Source organism: Acanthisitta chloris, unplaced genomic scaffold (genome assembly GCF_000695815.1).
Source record: "Acanthisitta chloris isolate BGI_N310 unplaced genomic scaffold, ASM69581v1 scaffold6853, whole genome shotgun sequence".
NCBI lineage: Eukaryota > Metazoa > Chordata > Aves > Passeriformes > Acanthisittidae > Acanthisitta > Acanthisitta chloris.
In genome coordinates this window covers 9,838-30,733 of record NW_008663181.1, presented here as the reverse complement: position 1 = coordinate 30,733, position 20,896 = coordinate 9,838, and the positions used below count along the sequence as shown (strand labels likewise).

General features: G+C 36.1%; 1 protein-coding gene across 2 annotated transcripts in view; it reads right to left on the bottom strand.

Moving 5' to 3' along the window:
• The window catches only part of SPOCK3 (sparc/osteonectin, cwcv and kazal-like domains proteoglycan (testican) 3), a 102,106-nt gene extending 82,027 nt beyond the window's left edge, over positions 1 to 20,079 (bottom strand). For both annotated transcript variants that reach the window (XM_009070899.1, XM_009070900.1), the window contains exon 1: positions 19,973 to 20,079. In XM_009070899.1, coding sequence (XP_009069147.1) covers positions 19,973 to 20,055 — 83 coding nt within the window. In that variant the 5' untranslated portion in view covers positions 20,056 to 20,079. The remainder of the gene's footprint in view (positions 1 to 19,972) is intronic.
• Between the last annotated feature and the right edge of the window lie 817 nt (positions 20,080 to 20,896).

Below are 20,896 nucleotides of genomic sequence, written 5' to 3'. Positions count from 1 at the left end.
AGAGCTTACACAGGGCCAAGGCCTTTACTGTTTTCCATACTGCCACACTGGTGAGGAAGTTGGGGATGCATGGGAGACTGGGAGGAGACACAGCTGGGACAGGTGACCCAAACTGACCAAAGGAATATTCCATACTATATGACATCATGCTCAGTATATAAGGTGGAAGGAAGAAGGAGGAAGGGGGGACATCTGGAGTGATGGTGTTTGTCTTCCCAAGGAACCGTTACGCGTGATGGGCCCTGCTCTCCTGGAGATGGCTGAACACCTCCTGTCTGTGGGAAGCAGTGAATTAATTCCTTGTTTTGCTCTGCTTGTGTGTGCAGCTTTTGCTTTCTCTGTTAAAGTGTCTTTATCTCAACCGATGAGTTTTCGTAGCTTCTACCCTTCCGATTCTCTCCCCCGTCCCATTGGTGGGGAGTGTGTGAGTGGCTGCGTAGAGCTTGGCTCCTGCCTGGGGTTAAACCACGACACTAATAATCACTTCAACAACCCAAAGCAGGCAAATAGTGAAAATATTTTTATCAGTATTACTATCAGGGTGGCCAATCCTACAAGATTCACTACTTCACATCTAACATAATTACAGAATAGTTTTCACAAAAAACATATTTAATTTTCCTATTGGCTCAAAACACTTGCTGCTACAAAAATGTTCATTCACCATTGTAAGAGTAGAGTCACACTCCACTGATCAGATTCAGAACCCTGCAGAGTGATTCTCACACAATCTATCTTTCTCATTGCCTGGCAAGCTGCACTCACACTGCCCATGCTCCCAACTCTTTCTTCCCTCATGTGGGATAAGTCACAGTGTCTGCTTGAAAATGAAGACAGAAGAGAAGGAAGAAAAATCCATTTATAAACATCACAGTAATCAATACCTGAAAGAAGGATTTCCATTTTCTCCCTTTAATATTATAATCATATGCCTGCTCTGTCAATCACTTGCATTTTAGAGCCAGCAGGCAGCCTAAATATTTTATTTCTTTGAAGTACTTAAAAACTTACTTGCATTCTTCAATACTCTATACACAACTCTTTAGATAGGCTTATAGGTAGAAAATATTTCCCCATTGATCAATTTCAAAAGAGCATGGTTTTTTTCCTTCTGAATACTAAGTACAAAAGGTAACTAAAGAAACATGATTTCTGCAATGTGACTGATGCAGGGTAGGAGTTAAAATAATGTACAGCTTGACCATTTAAGTTTATGAGTTTTTCTGTACTTGCTCACTTTTCCTCCAAAACTCATTCTTTTGTTTACTTTTTTTAAAAAATATCCACTCCATGTAATCTATTACTTACTAGAAGGCTTTCTCACACTTATATATCAATGCTAAAATTACTTCAAGTTGATGGTACATTCTCAAGAACAGCATTTGCAACATTCTGGAAAACATATCACTTTCCCAGCAATGTCAGAACATAAATGTTAAGACAATACAACTCTCCCCAGGATTAAAAAAACCCACAACAATCAAACCAGAACAAAAAAATACCCCAAACACACCAGTCAAAAAAAACCCTTTCAGATTTTCTTACATATTCATATAAAGTATCTGATCAAATCTTCTTAATCCTTCAAAATCTAGTAGTATCCTCTATGCATCTTCCTCCAAAGATTATTGCACCATTTGTCAGCTATATTTCCTTCTTGGGTTGTTTTTTTTAGGCATTTGCTAAAAAGATTTTGGGTTTTCTCCCAGAAAGGTTACTTCTGTTGTTTTTTCCCCCCAAGACAACTTTTTTGGATTTGTGTCCACTTGTTTTTTTATCCTAAAGCAGATGTTCCAGAAGCTGTTTCCTCTGTTCTATGAGAACAAAGGATACAAAATACAACTTTATATTTGAATAAAGTGACCAATAGTGACAAAATTTGTACAAGTTCTTCTATATGAAGTTTACTTTTTTCAGTGTTTTATACACACCATACATGAACTGTGCATTTAAAAAAAAAAAAAAAAAGATATTTTTATGAGTCTTTTTCTTTCAATTTTTACACAATTGTTATTAACACGAATTTTTCTCTATGGTTTTTTTTTCCCCAATATACAACCATGATTTATAAACTCTGAATTAACTTTAAAAGTTCTTATGCATATTGATGAGCTATTTCCATATATTACACATATTAAAATACTAATTATATCTTTTAAGCTTAAAAATGAGATTGCATAGTCAGAGCAGGTAACATTTGGGACTGCCTAATGGTAGCATCATGACTTTAGACCTCCTTTATTTTCAGGTCATGAAACAAGGAAGAGTCTAAGACCTCTGTCCTAAGGTATTTGAACTCTATGGTACAATTCAGCTCTTTACAAGAAACAGAGTTCTAAGTGTTGAGGGTTATACATTATTCTGACAGAGTAGTCAGTGCATGAATAAAACAGTAAACACCAGAGTATAGTAAACACTTGAGGAAATAATGCTTTAGCCTTCTCTTAGTATTTCTATTTCATATTTGTTAATTCTCTCAAATATATTTGCTTTATAAGATTATCCTAATCTCCACTAAAACCAGCTTCACTTGTCAGCACTGGAAGAAGGCAAATGCATTTTGCCATAATCCAGGCTACTTAATCAGGTAGAATAACCAGCACAGTGAAGGGTAAAAGCCTAGCTCTCAATGAAAAATGCCTTTATAAATATTTTAATTATATTTAGCTTCATTTTAAAGGGTTCTTTCAAAAAAACCAACAACTTCATTATGCTCCCAGACATTATTTTTTCAGGTATTTTCCTATTTTCAAGGCTTTTCAGGAAGGGGTGGGGTAATTTCCAGTTCTCTTCAGTTCTAATAACAAAACCCCACAAACCAAACCCTGTGTGTCTTGCTAAGCAAAACCTACACAAACAGGTACAATTACGTGCTCTATTGATTTAATTGTCCACAAAACATACTGTTCATATGATATTTGACCCATGTGCATAAACACCTGCTTGAAAGAAGGCTTAAACTGAATGTATACTGAAATGCCAGCTGGACAAACAATTATATGGCAACATATATTTTATAATTCATGGTTAATGTATGCATGTCTGGTAATGTATAAAAACTTAATAGGTCTGACATCATGCCCTGTTCAATGCAAGTACAGGGGGAAAAATTGCTGGGACACTATTTACAGAAGACTAGTTCATGTCTGACTATATTGATACCACTTCTACTATTATCACTTTTTAACATTAGGCTTAGCAAAACAAATTAGGTAACTTATATATTACAAAGTTAGAAGAAGGTACATTTAGAAATCCTCTGTGAAACATGTCTTTGTTACTTTAGGGAGCTTGTCAGAAAATTTCTGTGTCCAAATAAGTATTCAAACAGTTACTGCACATGCTTCCTATTTTCTCTTGCAAATACATATGATGTTCTCATTGCCTTTCATGATAAGGTATGTTTGCATCCATTCTTGTGAATTCTTTTCTGAATACTCTCAATATTCTTCCTGACTTATGGGCATTCAAATGGCACGGTACTGTGGAAGAAGTTCCACTAAAGTAGCTAGAGATACTACAACCGCTCTATATCTAATTCAGGATTACATTGGTTGGATCTATGTGTATGCTCTGACGAGGATGTCAGATTGCCCAAAGGAACATGGGATTTTATGTTTCAAACACTTTCAGGACCCAGTCAACTTCCTGCTCCATAGCATTAATGTTACTCTCATTTTGTGCAATGACTCTAAAGCATGGAGGAATAGAAAGCACAATGTTTGGTTGACTCTTTGTCATCCAGGGCTGGAGGCTGAGTAATGCAACTTTCCACTATCTATCTTTAAGTTCATAGCCAACTCAATGCTGTCTGTAGCACTTTAAACACTGTTTAGAATATAACAAGGTTATCATACAAGATTCCTCACATTCTCCATTGGGGTTAAAACAAAAAAAATAAATAAAAATTTTGCTTTCTCTCAAGTAGAAGAGTTTCTTCTCAAGAAATTGCTTCTCTAAAACACCTTGGTACTGCATCACTACAAGCAACAACTCTTAAAATTATTACTACAGATTTTTACTAGTATGCAAAAATCTCTAACTCCATAATAATAATTCCATATTTGACATTACCATTTCAGATCCAAACGTCATGCTACAGGCTTATTTAAATTGTTTTTCAACACTTTTAAATGTGGTGGTTTGTCACTTTGATATACCATGCTTCCTTCTTATCCTCACAAGTTGTTATATTTATACCAAAATGTATATTAATATGTATGGAAGTATACATACATGGATGCACTCAAGTTTGTGGTCCTGATTCCTTAATGAACAGCTCATGATAACTTTTGCAATTATCAGAAGAGCACACATCATCTCTGTTCATGCACCTTTCTTAAATGACAAGTCACCAATTTACAATGAGGAAAGCAAAAGTTTACTCTTCTCTATCACATCCCAGGTTTAACTGACAAAATCATGAGACTACAGGGGAAAACAAATAGTTTCCTTTTTTTTCCCCATAAAGAGAAAATTGGACATATTTTCATAATTTTTCAACTGGCAAATTGATTTGCTGCACTACTTATCTTGGAATGGTTTAGTATATTGATACATTTGTATATGTTTTACTGGTTTAATTCTATCAGCTTTAGTTTTAGCACTCCAACAGAAAAGGAGTACAACACAATATAACTTCTGGAAGTATCCTAAAATCAGCTTGTTCCACTTGAGCCTCTTAGCTCTGAATTTGAAAGGTATTTCTCTTGCATTCACTGCAGTTGCTACTTGTCTCTCCTTTTTCACTTTATTTATACTGATGGCATTTCCACTATCATCATGCCTTTTCTCACGCCAGCTGAGACATAGGGAGAGAACAGGGAATAATCCATTCTTTAAAGGGCAAAATTTACATGAAATTGTGTTCTAACATCACATACAGCAGTGTATTTCAAGATTAGTAGCTTATTTTCTTCTGATGTATATGTAACATGGAACTACTCTGAGCCAAAATTGAAATATTCATGGAGAGACATAAGGAACTATATGCCTCTCCAGATAGCATTTAGCAATTCCAAGCTCCTCATTACACCTGTGAGAAGTAATAAGCCACTTTTACAAAGAATACATCCAAAGTATTCATGTTCAGGGATCTGAGTATCCCTTAATTGCATAAGTGAATCAGAGTTGCTTTAGAGTCCCTTGATGGCACACAACCTTGCAGCCATCAATTTTAATAAATGTTCTTTGCTCTTTAGCATAGCTTTGCAGTGAGTGTTATTTCCCCCCAAACCCTGCTTCAGCTTTCATTCTACAGTACTTAACTCCATTTATCAGTATGTCCATCTGCATGGTTGATGCTGCTCCTACCACCTACAGTCCACCTCCTTCAACCTGCCACTTTTAATTAATTGTTCTCCCCACCTCCAAAAGTACCACACTTCTTTATCTAAAAGAGTAAAAACGAGATTTTTTTACATTAAACTGCTATATTACAGGCAATGTGTAATGTAATTCTACCAACTCTGACATCCATTTAGGTTAAGCAACTTTGAACTGGACTCACCTAAATCAAGAATAATTCTGGTAAACAAGAAAACCACATGATAGACAGAACCAAACCTCTTTATATACTATTTACTGCCTGGTGCTGAGGAACAACACAAGGGCACATAGGAATAGGACTAAGGGTAATGGCTTTACACTGGAAGAGGGTAGGTTTAGACCAAATATAAGAAAGAACTTCTCCACTATGAAGGTGATGAGGCACTGGAACAGGTTACCCAGAGAAGTTGTGGATGCCCCAGTCCTGGAAGTGTTCAAGGCCAGGCGGGATGGGATGGGGCCTTGAGCAACCTGATCTAGTGGAAGGTGTCCCTGCTCATGGCAGCAGGGTTATTCTAGATGATTTTTAACATCCCTTCAAACTAAAACCATTCTATGATTCTATGAATAAAGCTTGATATGGGACAGCTGTCTTGATAATTCTAGGGCTACGAATACTTGCCCCTTATTCTACAACTAAAACACATTATCTTCCTAAAATAATTTCAAAAGCATCACAATATCATGCCTGTAGTTATAAATTCTAAGGCACAGCATACACTTGGGCAGAAAATTGTCTTATGCAATGGTGCTCAGGATTACTGAGGATCTTTATATGGCATTTAAATTAAACCTGAGTAGTATTAACTTACTATTATTAGCATTAAACTATTATTAACAGTAGTTTTGCTGTTGAGACTACATTAGGCCACTCATGACAAAAAGTGTGATGTCAGACTGTCAATCAGGTGTTAGAAGAGCACTTGGAAGCTGCAAACAACAGTCTTTTACAGTTCATGAGTTTTTAAGAGAATGATGTATGTCTGCAAACCAGTGCTTCACAAAACTAAACTTCTGTAGTCTGGCACTGGTTAACAGCTATGGCATATCTATGAAAGAAAGAATTCCTTTAGATCATGTAGCCAACTGTCAACTTATTGCACTGTAATCTTCCAAGTGCTCTTCAGATAGATGGAAGAGTTACTATGAGCATCAATTTTCTCACTCCTTGAGAGGGAGAGGAAGAGGAGCAAAAAAAAAAAAAAAAAAAGACAACAAACCAACCAACCAACCAAGAGACAGAAAGGCTTTCAGCTTGGTATTATCTTTTCTGTCAGTATGATATCTTCTGAATTTATGAATGGTGTCTGATAACACCAGAAAAGGGGAATATAAAGCTGACAAGCTGACACAGAGGCCTGCTTACATAACATATATAGCAAAAAGTGTACAGTAAGATGATAAATGAGCAAAAAGGGGTCACAGAACTATTATTCATGGAGGATTATCTGATGGATTATACTAAGTTATTCTACTGCTATTCTTTTACATTAAAAGAACATCAGAAATTTCCTTTTTCTTTTTTTTTTCCCCCTTGTTTACTACTGAAGACAGGCTAAGTTTTTCATAGGTCAGGAGTGTTTATCCCTAAATCTCAGTCAATGAAATTCATGCATAAACATGACAAAGCCCAAACCAACAAAGAACAGCATTTCTGTTACACATTCACTATGCAACAGGTCTGTACGCTCTGGTCAGGCACATTGCCAAATACACAGAAATTCTGTTTTGATAAACGTCATGGGAGGAAAGGGGAAAAAATCTGATAAATATAAAACCTAATTCAACAAAGCATTGTGCCAGCTAAACTTAATAAAAGAAAGAGCAACACTTGCACAGCTTCCATTTTGGTCACACAATGCTTGTGTTTGTCCTTATTCCTCAAACCTTAATTATATTTTGCAACAATACTGATGTTCCTTAAAAGTTAGTTTTAATTTGTAATACTCTTTTACCTCTCTGATCAAATCCAAAGATCATCAACAGCGAGTCTCACTGGGGGGGGAAAAAAATGTTCCCTTCATAGTTAGGAAATAATTTAGCATTTTTTATATACTTTGTGAACTTTCACAGCTTAAAGAAGTTGCAATTTATACTAATTCATAGTTGGTTTTACTTAGTAACCTGCTTTTCTCATAAATTTATGTGAGAGATTGAAAAAACTTAACTGTTTTGTCTCAACAATGTACCTGAGTGCAGAGTACCCAGCTGTGGCCATCACATGATGATTCTCCAGCCTTGCAGTGCTGGAAAATCATCTGGCTTGGGACATGCACATACAGTGCAGACACAACAGCCACTTCAGATGAAAAGCCTGGTATATGACAACGTGTTACTGCTAAACGACTTCCACTTTGCAGAAAACTTGCCAGTTCACCACCACAAAGGACCCCTGATAAGGACTGAATATCAAGGCCTACACTGGGAAAGTGCCTGGTCTACAAAGAGCCGTAATTAAGCCGGACCTGCAAGAATAAAAGCAGCAAGCTGATACCTCCCAGGTGAGAGCACACCCCCACTGAAGAAGACGGATCAACGGGACACCGCTGGATCCAAGGTGGAGACTATCCTTTGCTTTTTATAATATTCTTTGCATTTCCCCCCCTTTTCTCCTTTCTGCCTTTTTCTAGCTCTCTATTGGATGCTAATAAAGTGAGTTATAGTTTTGGCTACGAACATCTGACCTCATTTGTCATAATCTAGCTCTGGGAACATTTGATCCTAAATCCCCTCTGCTTTTGTGGATCGGGACAATATATTAAACTGACAGAGATACATAGAGTTAGTGCTGTATTGGAAATAAACCAAAGAGTTTAAAACAAAACCTTGCTATTTTGATTGGTATCTATAAACGAAGCTATTTTTAAAACATAAAGGATTACTTGCACTGTTGCTTGAGCCAAGAAAATCAAATAGATTAAAAGTGTGAGGTTTTTCTTGTCTGCTAATTCAGGCACATAAATAGATCATTTTAAAGATGAAAATGTAATATAAAACAGAAACCTACGATGAAATACCTCTGCCAGAATATCAAATAAAAACAGATTGCCAATAATATTGCCAAAAGAAGTTTTACTAATTACTGTAATGTTGTCTCACATTTAGTCTAGTACAACAGAAGCTCTCTTTTATGTATGTTGGCATTGTATTTCCCAGTATGCCTTTAAAAAGTCTCCAAAACTCAAAAATAATCTGGTAGCCAAAAAGCTAGATATAACTTGTTCTTCTGCCATTAATAAAGTTGGTAATGTTCCTACTTTAATTTGGTTTTTTTCTATTAATATACATAAACACCATCAGCATAGGCTCTTCCTTACTTTTGGGGTTTTTTCCTTCCTTAATTACTCTAATGTGGGTTCCATAAAAATGGTACTTACAGGATAATACATATTGATCTATTCCTTCTCCATTCAAGATCCCATAAAGCATCACTTACACCAGGGTTTATTTCAGATTCACAGATGTGACTGCATGAACATTAAGCCATGCTGAGTGAAAACATGAAGTACTGTGATGGAGCAAATTAATCTATAAAAATGGAGTGGAGTTATTTGAAGAGAGCAAAAAAAGAGTAAATAAAACTACATGACAAATGCCCAGGGATCAAATCCTAAAGAAACAAATATATGCTATAAAAGGTAAAATAGCAATAATCAATATTTATGCGATGGTTACACCAAGAGAATTGTGGTTCAGCTTTTAGTGCTTTGTTTGACTGCTTCACTCTGCATCGTGCAGAATTTGGAAAGTTCTCTGAGTATTAAAAACGTTATTTCAAACTGTTCAGCAAAACTGAAAAATAAGATACTTCAGGCCTCAGGTTCTGCTCTGCTCAGTTGCTCCTAGAGGCTCTTCATTTTCATACAACTGGAGCCCTTGTTGGTGCCCCAGCTAGGCACCACTGGTACTCTGCACACCTTAACACAAATTTTAGCATGATTTAGCTACTTAATTTCATCTTCAAAGTCATGACTCTGCAAAAAACAAATTCACCACTGTTAACCTCAGAGCTGAACATGTTTTCAAATACTTTGCTTTAGAAGACCAACCACAAATCCAGCTTTGAAGTCCCCAAATTGAAACACAGTAAGAGTGACAAAAAGGCTGTGGTTATGTGGGGGAAAGAGCAAATTATTCTACTGAGAGATGACATATATAGATACACATATTTTCTGCCCCCACTGTGAAGCACAGAAAGCATTTCATAATTTGCTTGGAAAAGCATTTATTTGCACAGAAGAAGGATTTTTTAATTTCTTTTAAAAATCCTGAAAGCAGACAGTGCTACTTTTTCCAGTGGTACTTTTCTCTCTTTAGGTCATATTTTAGCTCAATTTTTATTTTTATTGCAGACTTCATAGGTTCAGGCATATAAAGCCAACTATCTTTTGGTATCTGAATTACTTTGGTGAGAAAGTAAATTGTGGTATCTAATTGTGCTAGCATCTAGTCTGCTTATCAAATATGGCACCTCTTTTTAGACAGCAGCTGCATGAAAAATTTAACTGGAAACTGACCAGAGGCAAAACCTACACCTCTGTTGCCCAGAAGAGTTTTGCCATATGCCAGAAAAATGAGTTGGTTTACCTGTATGCAGCTTGGAGGACTGTTCTAGCTCTCCGTACACATTTCTCAACCTTACTTTTAGCATAATGCAGACCAAGAGCACTGTGGCAGTAGTGTCTTTCACAATTAAATAGGTTCCTAAAATTTGTTTTGAATCTGCTGCCTCTTGTAGTCTCCCTGTTCCTTTATTATGAGAGGGTAAATTAAGCTAACTAAGCAATGATTAGAGAAATAAAATCCTTAGCTTTATGCTAAGTGCCCATTTTTCAGTGTCTTTTCATCCAAAAGTCTCTCTAGGGCTTTGATCATACTTCTAACAGCTCTGCAGTGTTTCCGTTTCTGGTAAGTGTCATTTATAAAGGTGGCCAGAGACAACAGGACTATTAACTCAAATAAACTGCGAGATCTCATTCATAAAATGATTTCTTAACATTTGCAGACTATTCTCTTCACCATTCCTTATAAATTTTCATTTTGTGTTTGCTTTTATAACTACTGCATCTGCTTAAGTTTTCCAAGTTCTTCATAATGACACTTTGTGTTTGCTTCTCCGTTGACCACACAGACAATATTGAATTAACCACAATTACCTTGTTTTACAGCCTGAAGGTAAGAAAGGTGAATTAGAATATGACAAAAGTATTGCAGTGTAGGTAAAAAAATCTCCAGCATTTTTACTTTGAAGCAAATGGTTGTATGATGTCATACAACTTCTAGATGCCAGTACAATTATAGAATATGAAAGGAAATTTAGTTCTCCAGAACCCTCAAATCTGTAAGAAAAAGTTTCCCTAGAAGTGTTTCTATTACTGGTTCTCTATGAAAGAATTTTATGGGTAGAAATGTCAAGAGTACAGAGGTCTCCGGCTTTAATGATAATAATGAATAAGGGAACAGCAAGCCCTCACATCCTACTTCCTAACCTCCTTAGAGACTGTAGTAGCATGCCCCAAAAATGAAAAATCATTTATATCCTTAGGATATCAGCTTCCTCTAGTCATATGGTTATTGCTCTACTCCCCAGCTTGAATCACCTCGTGGATTACCTTTATTTTTATTTGCCTCTTCCTTGCACCAGTGAGTTTGGGGTTGAAGAGAAGATGACATCTGGGGTCATTTTTTAAAAAAACCCAAAAGTGTAGAATATAACTAGTGCTGAATTTCAAATTAGCTTTCATAAGTATGGAAACCTCAGTAGTACAAGCATTCGTTGGAAATTAATGTGCAAGTGTTGAAGGCAAGGGCAAGGGGAACGCATTCTTCAAGATGTACAAATGTTTTCAGAAATATTTATGTGACCAGATCTTCAGCTGATCACGAAATGACGCAACCCCTGAATTAAAATAACATTAATTATTTTAAATTTTGATACATATGAAACTCTCTGACAGGAAAAGAGTCCACATAGGTATATTCTTCTGTGAAACATCTTTCCCAGAGGCATTATTTCTAAGATTCAAATGGTTGTATTTTACAACAGTTGTTATTTTAGACTCTGCACTAAAACACGCTACAGTTAAGGGAGAAAGAATAATAATTAGGAAGCGGAACAGATAAATGATTTTACCATGCCCATTCATGCTTGAAAAATGATGAATTAAATCATTTTACATCATAGTGAAAAAAATTAAGTGTTGATTACTACATATGCTCCAAGATACATAGGTGCAATGAAACAGTTCAGTGGTCTGTTAATCTCTCTATTCCTTTATTTAGTGAAGAAATATTGCCCCAAACATAGAAGAGAATTGAGACTTCCTTATCTGTTGGTTTGTTTTGAGGTGGTTTTTTGTTTGGTTTGTTTGTTTGCTATTTATTGCTTTATGGAACAGTCTAGGAATTGTACATCTGTGTCTATTAGTAAAGTGTTATACTGTAAGTATTAATCTATTTTTATTGTACCTGCAACTTCAGGTAACAGTCAATCTATAAAATTATCATATATCCTAAATTCTGTGCACTTCTGCAATCCTTATTACAGAATTTGAAAGTAGGACACTCACGATCACAGAAAAATTCATCATGCCAACTCCTACAGGCAACTAACAATCTGAACAAGCTAACTGCAGCAGGTAGAACATGAATAGGCCCAGGACTTACTAAACTAACCCAAGTCCATCTGAATTAGTCTAGTGTAGGACTCCATATTTTCCATTAAAAAAAGGCATATCACGAATTTTGAATGGGAAAAGTACAGTGGAAAACACCTGTTCTGCTAAAAAATAGAACAGAGAAGCTCTGTTTAGGTCTCCTTTATTTAAAGTGTGCTTTGCTGTCCTAAAAATCTATATGACATACTAAGAAAACAAACTCCAAACACTGACACATTCATATTTTAGGTTTCTACAGCCATGGGTTGCAGGTTGGCAAGGGTTGGATGGTTTGGGGTTTTTTCTTAAGGACAGAAATTTTTGAGTTTTGAAGCTTAGAAGCAAAAACTATAAAAATCGTATCCATGAGAGGATCCCGTTTTCCTCTTGCTGTATATCCACAGCTCCCATTAACACAAATGGAAGAAACCCAAGCTCACCAAGAAATTAATGGACCTTCACAACAGATGCAAAAGGTTTGATGCATAGTGTTAGTCAACATTTCTCCTCCCCAATGCAAGGAAGCAGAGAGTAAAGAAGAAGCTTCACTTTCTTACTTTAATAAATTAAATTGCATCGCATATAAAAATCCCCAGAATATTCAAATGTTCACCTCTCTGCTTAAGCACATCAATGTCCAAATTATTTTCTCAGCAAGTTCAATTAAGCTACAGCTAAGCAAATTTCCTTTTTCAGTACTTTTTAGAGTGTAAGTATGATCACAACAGCATAGTTACACAATAATTGGACTAATCAAAGCAATATAATGTTAGTATTGTGAATGAAGGAGTGTGGCTCATTAGTCTATTACAAAAGAATTACTGTAAATTCAGCCTACGTGCAGCATCACTTCCTGTGCAAACAAACAGAGATAATGCAACAAGCTTGAAACACTGCCAAACTGGCAGACTGGCAGCACAAATTATGCAAAGAACCAGAAAGCCTTCAGTAGATTCAATAGAGCTTGGCGGATAAGAATGATTAAGTGTTTCTGTGTACAACTACAAATCACAGTAATGAATCAGACTAAAATTTCCAATAAGGGACTTAACTGCACCAGCTGGCCTTCTTCAGCACCATTATCATGTGAAATGATGACATCCTAAATAGTGCTGTTTGCAACTTTCACACAATCTGCCCAAAGCAAGTCCTTTGTTTTGCTTCAGTTTTTTTTCAATTTTTTTTTCTTAAAAAATCATAATAAAACATTGCAGCACCTGAAGATACAGAGAAGCTACAAAGCTATGCTGTTCCTTCTTCTCTGCTTCTTTTCCTTTTTTTTCATAACCTAATGAGAGTATCTTCCATATCAGCTCTAACAGACTCTCTTTCAAAACTGCTCGGACTACTTAATAGAACCACAGATTTGCAGCTGTTTTTTCACCTTTGTTTTTTTCAGAAACTCAGTGGTAACAAGTCTAAACTGAAAACCCAATTTCTTTTATTGTAAAGCAAGAGTAACAGCAAAATACCTCATATTCCAAAGTATGACATTTTGGAAATTTGGGATAAATTTATCCATGTGATATGAATAAAACCAAAATATATATGCTTGAGTACATATTTCTATGTATGTACGTGCATGTAGGTATAAATACATGTACATTATATATGTGTGTGCCAAATGGGCCTCTCACATATTTGGACATTGTCCCTTTTTATGCTCGGGGGCATAATCTCAGCCATGCAGTACACATAACGTGGAATCAGAAGAGGTTTTGGCTTGCTTTCACGCTGGAATCAGTGTTACTCTGAGATTCTGTCATAGAGTCCAGGCTAACCCGCCTCATGCTTCCAGGCCCAACACTCATCACTTCCAAACTGAGACAGAACATTTTCTTCATGTTATAAAAACTAAGATGAACACTCCCAGGGAAGAACTTCTGCTATTCTACCTCATTAAAAATGTGTTTAGACTGGTTTTTCACATTCTTCAGAAACACTGTGAGAGGGCAGGAGTCTAAGGCAAGATAGTGGTCTAGATGGCCAATGACTTGAACCAAACCAGCACTTCGCATGTCATTTAACTCAAAACCCTAAAGGAAGTTGTAACAAAACTAAATGCAATCAAAACATGTAACTCCCCCACCTCAATAAATTACATTAAGTGATGTAACGTCTTGACCATTAACAGCTTCAGTGAGTGATGATCTTTCATATGCTTTGATAGTGAAATTATGGCAACTTGAGGACTGCATCCATAGGCAAAAATACTAGACAATTTGTATTAATCCCCAAAATTCAGGTCCTATTCCACACAGGTTTAGGGGCAGGGAACCATTGTCACTAAATCTAACTTCATTTCACAGAACCCTTAAGAGTCCCTAATTCTTAAATAGTGAATTCTGTATCATCAGGCCCTCTATACTGCAAACCTACGCAGCTGTGATACTTATACAGGTCCAGTCTGCACAATTCTCTGGCACCTGTTTGTGGAGTTCTAATAGAAAATGAGCTGTTATAATTTGTTTTCATTCTTTTAACTTAGATAAATACTCTCTCATTATGACTCTCTATTCATGACAAAAAATTTTGCCATTTTACAGGTGACCACAATCTGTAACTGAAATGTTCTTACCATGTTTTTTACCACCTCTCTTACCTTAACCTTTAATTTAACAAAATGGAATTTTTTTTTTTAGAATTGCTAATATCATCAGAATCTATTGCTTGGTCAGTATTTCTTGGGAATCAGCTACTGATATAGAACATCCAAAAAGCTGCACACTTCTATGACAAGAAAATTATATTTTTCTATTTAGCACCTTCCTTACATTATTTAAATGACACAGGTATAGGTGTTATCATAAAGAATGTTTTAAAAGCATTACAAAAACAATATAGGGAAGGGGCTATAAATGACTGTAAGACATAAAAAGCATAATCAACAGAGAAAAGAAATCATAAATGAAGAGATGTGCTACAAAAGGAATGATCCCTTGTTTTTAAGTAATTCCCAGAGTTTTCCTATACTTAATGCGTGAAATAATACCTGGATCTGGAACACATCAATTGTGTTTCAACTGCTTCCCACTCTGAAACCTAAGAATCGATGATTGGAGAAGGTAAAAAATCCAATAGGAAAATCCAAAAGGAAGTTTGATGTCCATACACAAGTAAGAGCTGTCAAGTCTTTGAACATTCCTATTCCGTCTTAACATGCTATGGATATAACGTGGAGGAGACAAGTGCTATCTATTTCTGCCATAGCAGAGAACTGTAGTGTTGATTTGCATATTGTACATAAATGAACTCATTAGAGCATAGCAGGACCATCAGAATTGGTGCAGGGGCCATTATGTCTGGTGGGGAATTCCTAAGAGACAGTTCTACATCTACCTAGAAAAATTGCACACAACTTTAATGCATTGAATAATTTCATGGATCCAAGCATTGATTAATTTAATGTATCCAATCAATTTTATGCAGTACTTTTCTTCTACTTAGGGAAGAAGAAAAAAAAAACTGTTTTATCAGATCCCACCAGGATCAATGATTAAATATAAGGTTAGTCACTAGGTTCTAATATATCAAAGAGACTCAGATTTACTCGGAACATGATTTTTTTCCCAAAACTGTTTTGCAATTTCCTCATTTTCAGAACTTATGCAGAAACCACGTTTCTAAATGTTGATGAGCTACCAGTTTCTGGCAGTAAGCAGTGGAATCTTGGAATTAACTGTTCAATGACTTGGTCTCAAGAGAACTGATCTCATTTGTAAATTGTCTCCTGTAGCTAGTTTGATATAAAAGAAAAGGGTAACATTTGAAGCAGCCAGATGCTTCCCCCCTCACCTCTTCTCCTTTCTTTCACCTTTAAGTGTTAGGCTTAAATATTTTTGTTTTGACAAGCATGGAGTACCAAAACAGAATTCCAGTAGAAGTAATTCAACTGAAACCACAGGCGCTGCAAATGTTTACCATCATGCTTACATTAAAATTCTCTGCTGGGTGGTGACCCTTTGCCATTTTTTCAAGTTTTCTAGAGTCCTGCTCTTCACCTGCAGCTAACCTACTTGTTTTGCATTTCACCTATACACTGCTTAGTTTAGTACAGTACCCTGTGATTCACAGAATATGTCTTAGTGCAAACTGTGGTATGTGTCAATATTATAATTCCCTGTTTCAAATCTAAGCTGAAGTTAACAGACTTCATCGGGACCTCTAAGTCTATGATTGCTTGTTGCTGGACTAACTTTTCAGCCTTTCTGAGCCTGGTTAGCTACTAGCTTTTCAGGGCCTTAATGAGCTCCTACACCTTGCGGTGTACAAGCATAGATTCTTTCTTGCCTTGCTCTAAGTGGCAACAACAAAGGTGTGAAAATTTAAGGATTTAACTTTACCACTTGCTGCTCTGCGTATATAAAAAGCACATATTTCATTGCAGGTATTATTAAATGTCCCTTACCACCTACAGCTCTCCTCCTTTGACTCATCCCATTTTATTTCCTGTCCAGTTCTCTTCTGGCTGAACGTTCACATAGCTTACTTCTCCCCCAGACTCACAGGGGTGAACTCATAGTTGCCAAAGATTCTCAGTATGGCAGATGCAAATAATTAAGTCTCCCAAGAGTGAAGAGATTGAAAACTAAAACAAGCAGACAATGTCTCTTCGTATGATGAATATACTGCCTGTCACCATAACACTCACATTAAGGTATCCCAGAATTAGCAATTACTGTATTCTGATACTCTACAAATTGCAGCTCAATGAGGTATACTGCAAAGCATTTCATTATTTTGTGTACAGACAACTTAACAGGGCTTTTTCCCCTATAAAGCCTGTCACTTAACCAATAAAGATAAACTGGAAAGACCAAAGGATGGCCAAACACCATTTAGCCCAACGGAAAAGTTAATGTTAAGCTCCCAAATTTCAAAGAATTAGTGAAAAATTCTACTTTACTCCAGACTTTGAATTACCTGTTTATGATGCATTCCAGTGCAGGCAGCTACTCTCTTCCTACAGTAATCCACATGGAAGTATTTGGATCAATAACATTTATGTATACATCCTGCATGTTTTCCCCTGCTCAAAAATATCTTCTTTCTTTCAGAAGATATGGCTAACAGCATAACACACAGAACACAGCTTCTGACACAGAGCCAGCAGAGAAGCAAAAGCTATTACCTGCTACCAAGAAAAATTTTGCCCCTTTAACCATGCCCTGATACTTTCTAAAGGTCACTGGTCTTGTGACCAATGACCTACAATAGTTATTTCACCTTTCTGTCAAATACTATTCAGTCTTTCCAGGACAGTATATAAAAGAAGCTCTTGTCTTGGGATGCTGTGGCACCGCAGAAGCATGCTAGAAGAGGACTTGCCATCTTGGCAGTCTACCAGAAAAGGAAATGAGCCTTGTGTGCAGCACCTCAGGACTGAGAGGAAACCATGATCTCAGCTGCCATGGAAACTGAGGAAACAGCAAAACTGTAGGCTTGCCTGACCCATGCCACCATCAAAAGGACAGTGAGATGCAGTAGCTGTTTTTGAAAACATTCAAAGGCAAGCACACTGCAGCAAAATCAGTGTTGAGATTCCCAAGCTAGTAGAAATTTTAATAGTCCTGAAAGCACAGGTAGTGCGTTGTCACATTAATTAATCCTATTGGGACTGCATCATATCATGTCACTAGCAGCCTTGCAGAAGGCTAGGATATCCACCCATGCTTCATTGTGCTGACTGAGGTGCCTTCAGAAATCCACACAGGACTACAATAGTTTGGAAATTGTACTGTATAGATAAGAACCCCTGGGACACCATGGACTGAATAACAGAATGTTTATGCCTATGTGTTTCTTCTGCAAGTCGATTTCTTACAAACAACAAAAGAAATTGTTAAATTGATTTCTCCATTTCATATAATTATCAGCATTCACCGAGCAGCAACCTCTCTGTTTATGCTACTACCTAAAAAAAGCAACAGAATTTATACAGAAATTTATGAACTAGGTATTAGGGCTGCTAAGGAATGCTGCTTCTCATAATAGAGAATTTAACTATAAATCTGAGCATTTCAACGTGATGACACTAGAGAAAAATCTATTCATCTGTAACTGTATTGCATGCTTCTTTCCCTGGGGTAGCCCAAACATGCCCATAAACTTTTTATTTATCATGGAGGTATGCAAAGCCTCTTCTTCCCTGACTGTATGTTGAAGAAATTCTTTGCCACTGTATCAATTCACATGCTTAAAACTACATATCCTGTGCAAGAGTCCTGGAAATAATCTCTGGAATATCAATGGATCTATGTAGCAAATATGTCCAAATAGAAATCCGTGGGCAAGTTCTTATGAAGAGTTCCCAGTAATCCATGAAAAAGGTCTCAACTATTTTTCCAGAAAACACCCTCAACTGTCTTTTCTTACTTATTAAACTTATCCAGTCTTTGAAGAACACCACATATACACACAGAAAGTGAGAAGGAAAAATTAGTGGGATGAAATTTTGCAAATACTCATTTCCCAACAGATTAGACATAACTGATACATTAGAAATGGACACAGGTAGATAACATAACTTGACAGTTGATAATATAACCTTTCTCATCCAATTTTTACCAATACTTATGAAGAGTAGACTAGTCCTTTGGGAACTTAGAAAAACAGATGGTTCTGCTGAAAATCAATATTCAAATTGTAGATACTAGTGAAGGAATAATATCTTGGGCTGCAGAAATTAAGAGTGATAAAGAGACCCAGCAGACATGACTGCTTGTGTATATGCTAGTCATACTCTTATCCCACAATACTACAGAAAAGTCAGGAACTGCATGGAGAAAATCTTTCTAGAAAGAAAGCACAAAGTAATTGATTTCTCCTTGAACGTGGTAATCTGGAGAAACGGGAAGATCTAAAGCTGGGAAAACCCTCCCCTGGCTCAGGACAGGTAGGTAGAGAATTGCTTCATCTAACTTACAAGACTAGACTTACAGTGCTTTTTACAATCACCAAGTTGCTGGCATACCAAAGTTTTCCATTACTGATTGTATTACATTCTGACAAGTTTTGCCTCTTAAAATATCACACCTTTCTAATAGAGTGCCAAGGATTGTGGGAAGAATCCAGGGATGAAGGCTAAAGTTTCTTAATTCAACCACTGCACTATCTAGTGTGTAAGTTTTCAGTTCCCATCTACTGCATGTACTTGGAGACATCATTTTTTTCACTGTTTTCAATAATACGTATAATATGTCTCAGAAATTTCAAATTATTGTGTTGTCTTTTCACAGTTAGCACTGACATATTCCCAACACTTCACACGCATTTGAAACTAGACTACCTAGCTTTCCTTGGTAATAAATTCATGCACTTGATACAGTACTTTATTGAACCAAAATGTCTAGTTCTACACTGAGATTGTTTGATATAAACAGTGTAACTCTACAAATAATGTTGAGCTTTTCTTGTTAATTAACTACAGCTGGAGATTAAGAATGGTTAAAACTTTCCTTTCACCATGTACTATCTTGCTTGTTTGAAAAACTCCAGATGTATGTATTCAACCTAACTAGACACTCAGAAGAACATTTCTTGCACCATTCACGAAAGTACTTGAAATGATCCTGTTCCATCAGACAAGAAATTCTTATTTTCTTTAACTCTTCAAACAACTTCAAACAACTTACACTGTATTGGGCTGTTACCTACACTTTGACATGTGGTTTTGAGTACTCTAGCTTCATATACAAAGTGATGATGTCAAAGTAATTTGGTACCAGCATACTAGGTATTTCCCTAAATGTATCTGCATCAGCAGCCTGCAGTATTCAAATATGTAATCCTAGTATACAGCTTATGAAAAAAATAAAATATTGAATGTTATAATCAAATTATACATACATCTAATTACTTCTAAAATCCACTTCTACTCTGCTCATATTTTGCAAAGTAACTAAACTAATTACAATTCATTTATAGTTTACAAGTTTGTCATGAACACTATAAGAAATGTCTATAGGATTAACTTTTAACATATTTACCTGTGCGTAAGTCTTCGGTGACTAATGCAAACAGCAGTTTGTTGATCCTGTGCAACACAGACTTTATGGCGACTACATTTCATCTTCAAACATGGATCTTTAGCCGGATCTAAAGCTAAAAATAGTTTTAGAAAACTGTTAACAATTATCTAGAATCATGCAATTAAGAAAAGAAACACCACAGATAAAACCCATGAAGTATGCGAAGGAAGTTAGTCTACTGCTTTTACAGCATGCCTGACTGAAAGGCACTGTCACCAGGAAGAAATGGAGCTGTTGTGTAGCTAGGAAAGTACTCCCCACTATAGACTTTTAACATTTGCCACTGTAATCCTCAAATACTGGTATTTTCACCTTGAAAGCAATTTCCCTTACTTGTTTACTAAGAACCAACTGGGTTCTTCCTACTCAACATTAAGTAGTGAACAATGACACTGAATTTACTGAGAAATTTTTACTCAGATGAGACTTCTAGTAAAAGAAAAAGCAAACTAAAATATGCATACATAAGTATGACTTCATGATAAATTATAAATTCTACCTGCAATATTCTAGGGTTCTATTTCTGCTTTGTGGTTTTTTTGGTAACTAGTTCTTTCATCATTACCCATACTCTTCTTGGAAGGACAATTCCAACCACAAATAGTGATTTCTGGCTATAATACTAGAAGAGCTAAATAATCCTGTTTGTTGTTTATTACTAAATTTGCATTTTTCTTGAGTAGCCATGCCTACATAACTAAATATAGAAAAGTATATGCGAATTTAAGCTCTCACAAGAAACAGACAACTTCTCCCTTCTCTGCTCTCCATTGTATCTTCCAGGTAGATCTAAATATTCCAAAATGGTTTTTATATCTCTCACCATCTTTTTTTTTTAATCAAGAAAGAAAGCTATGAACAACTAGAATTAAGTTTCCTTGT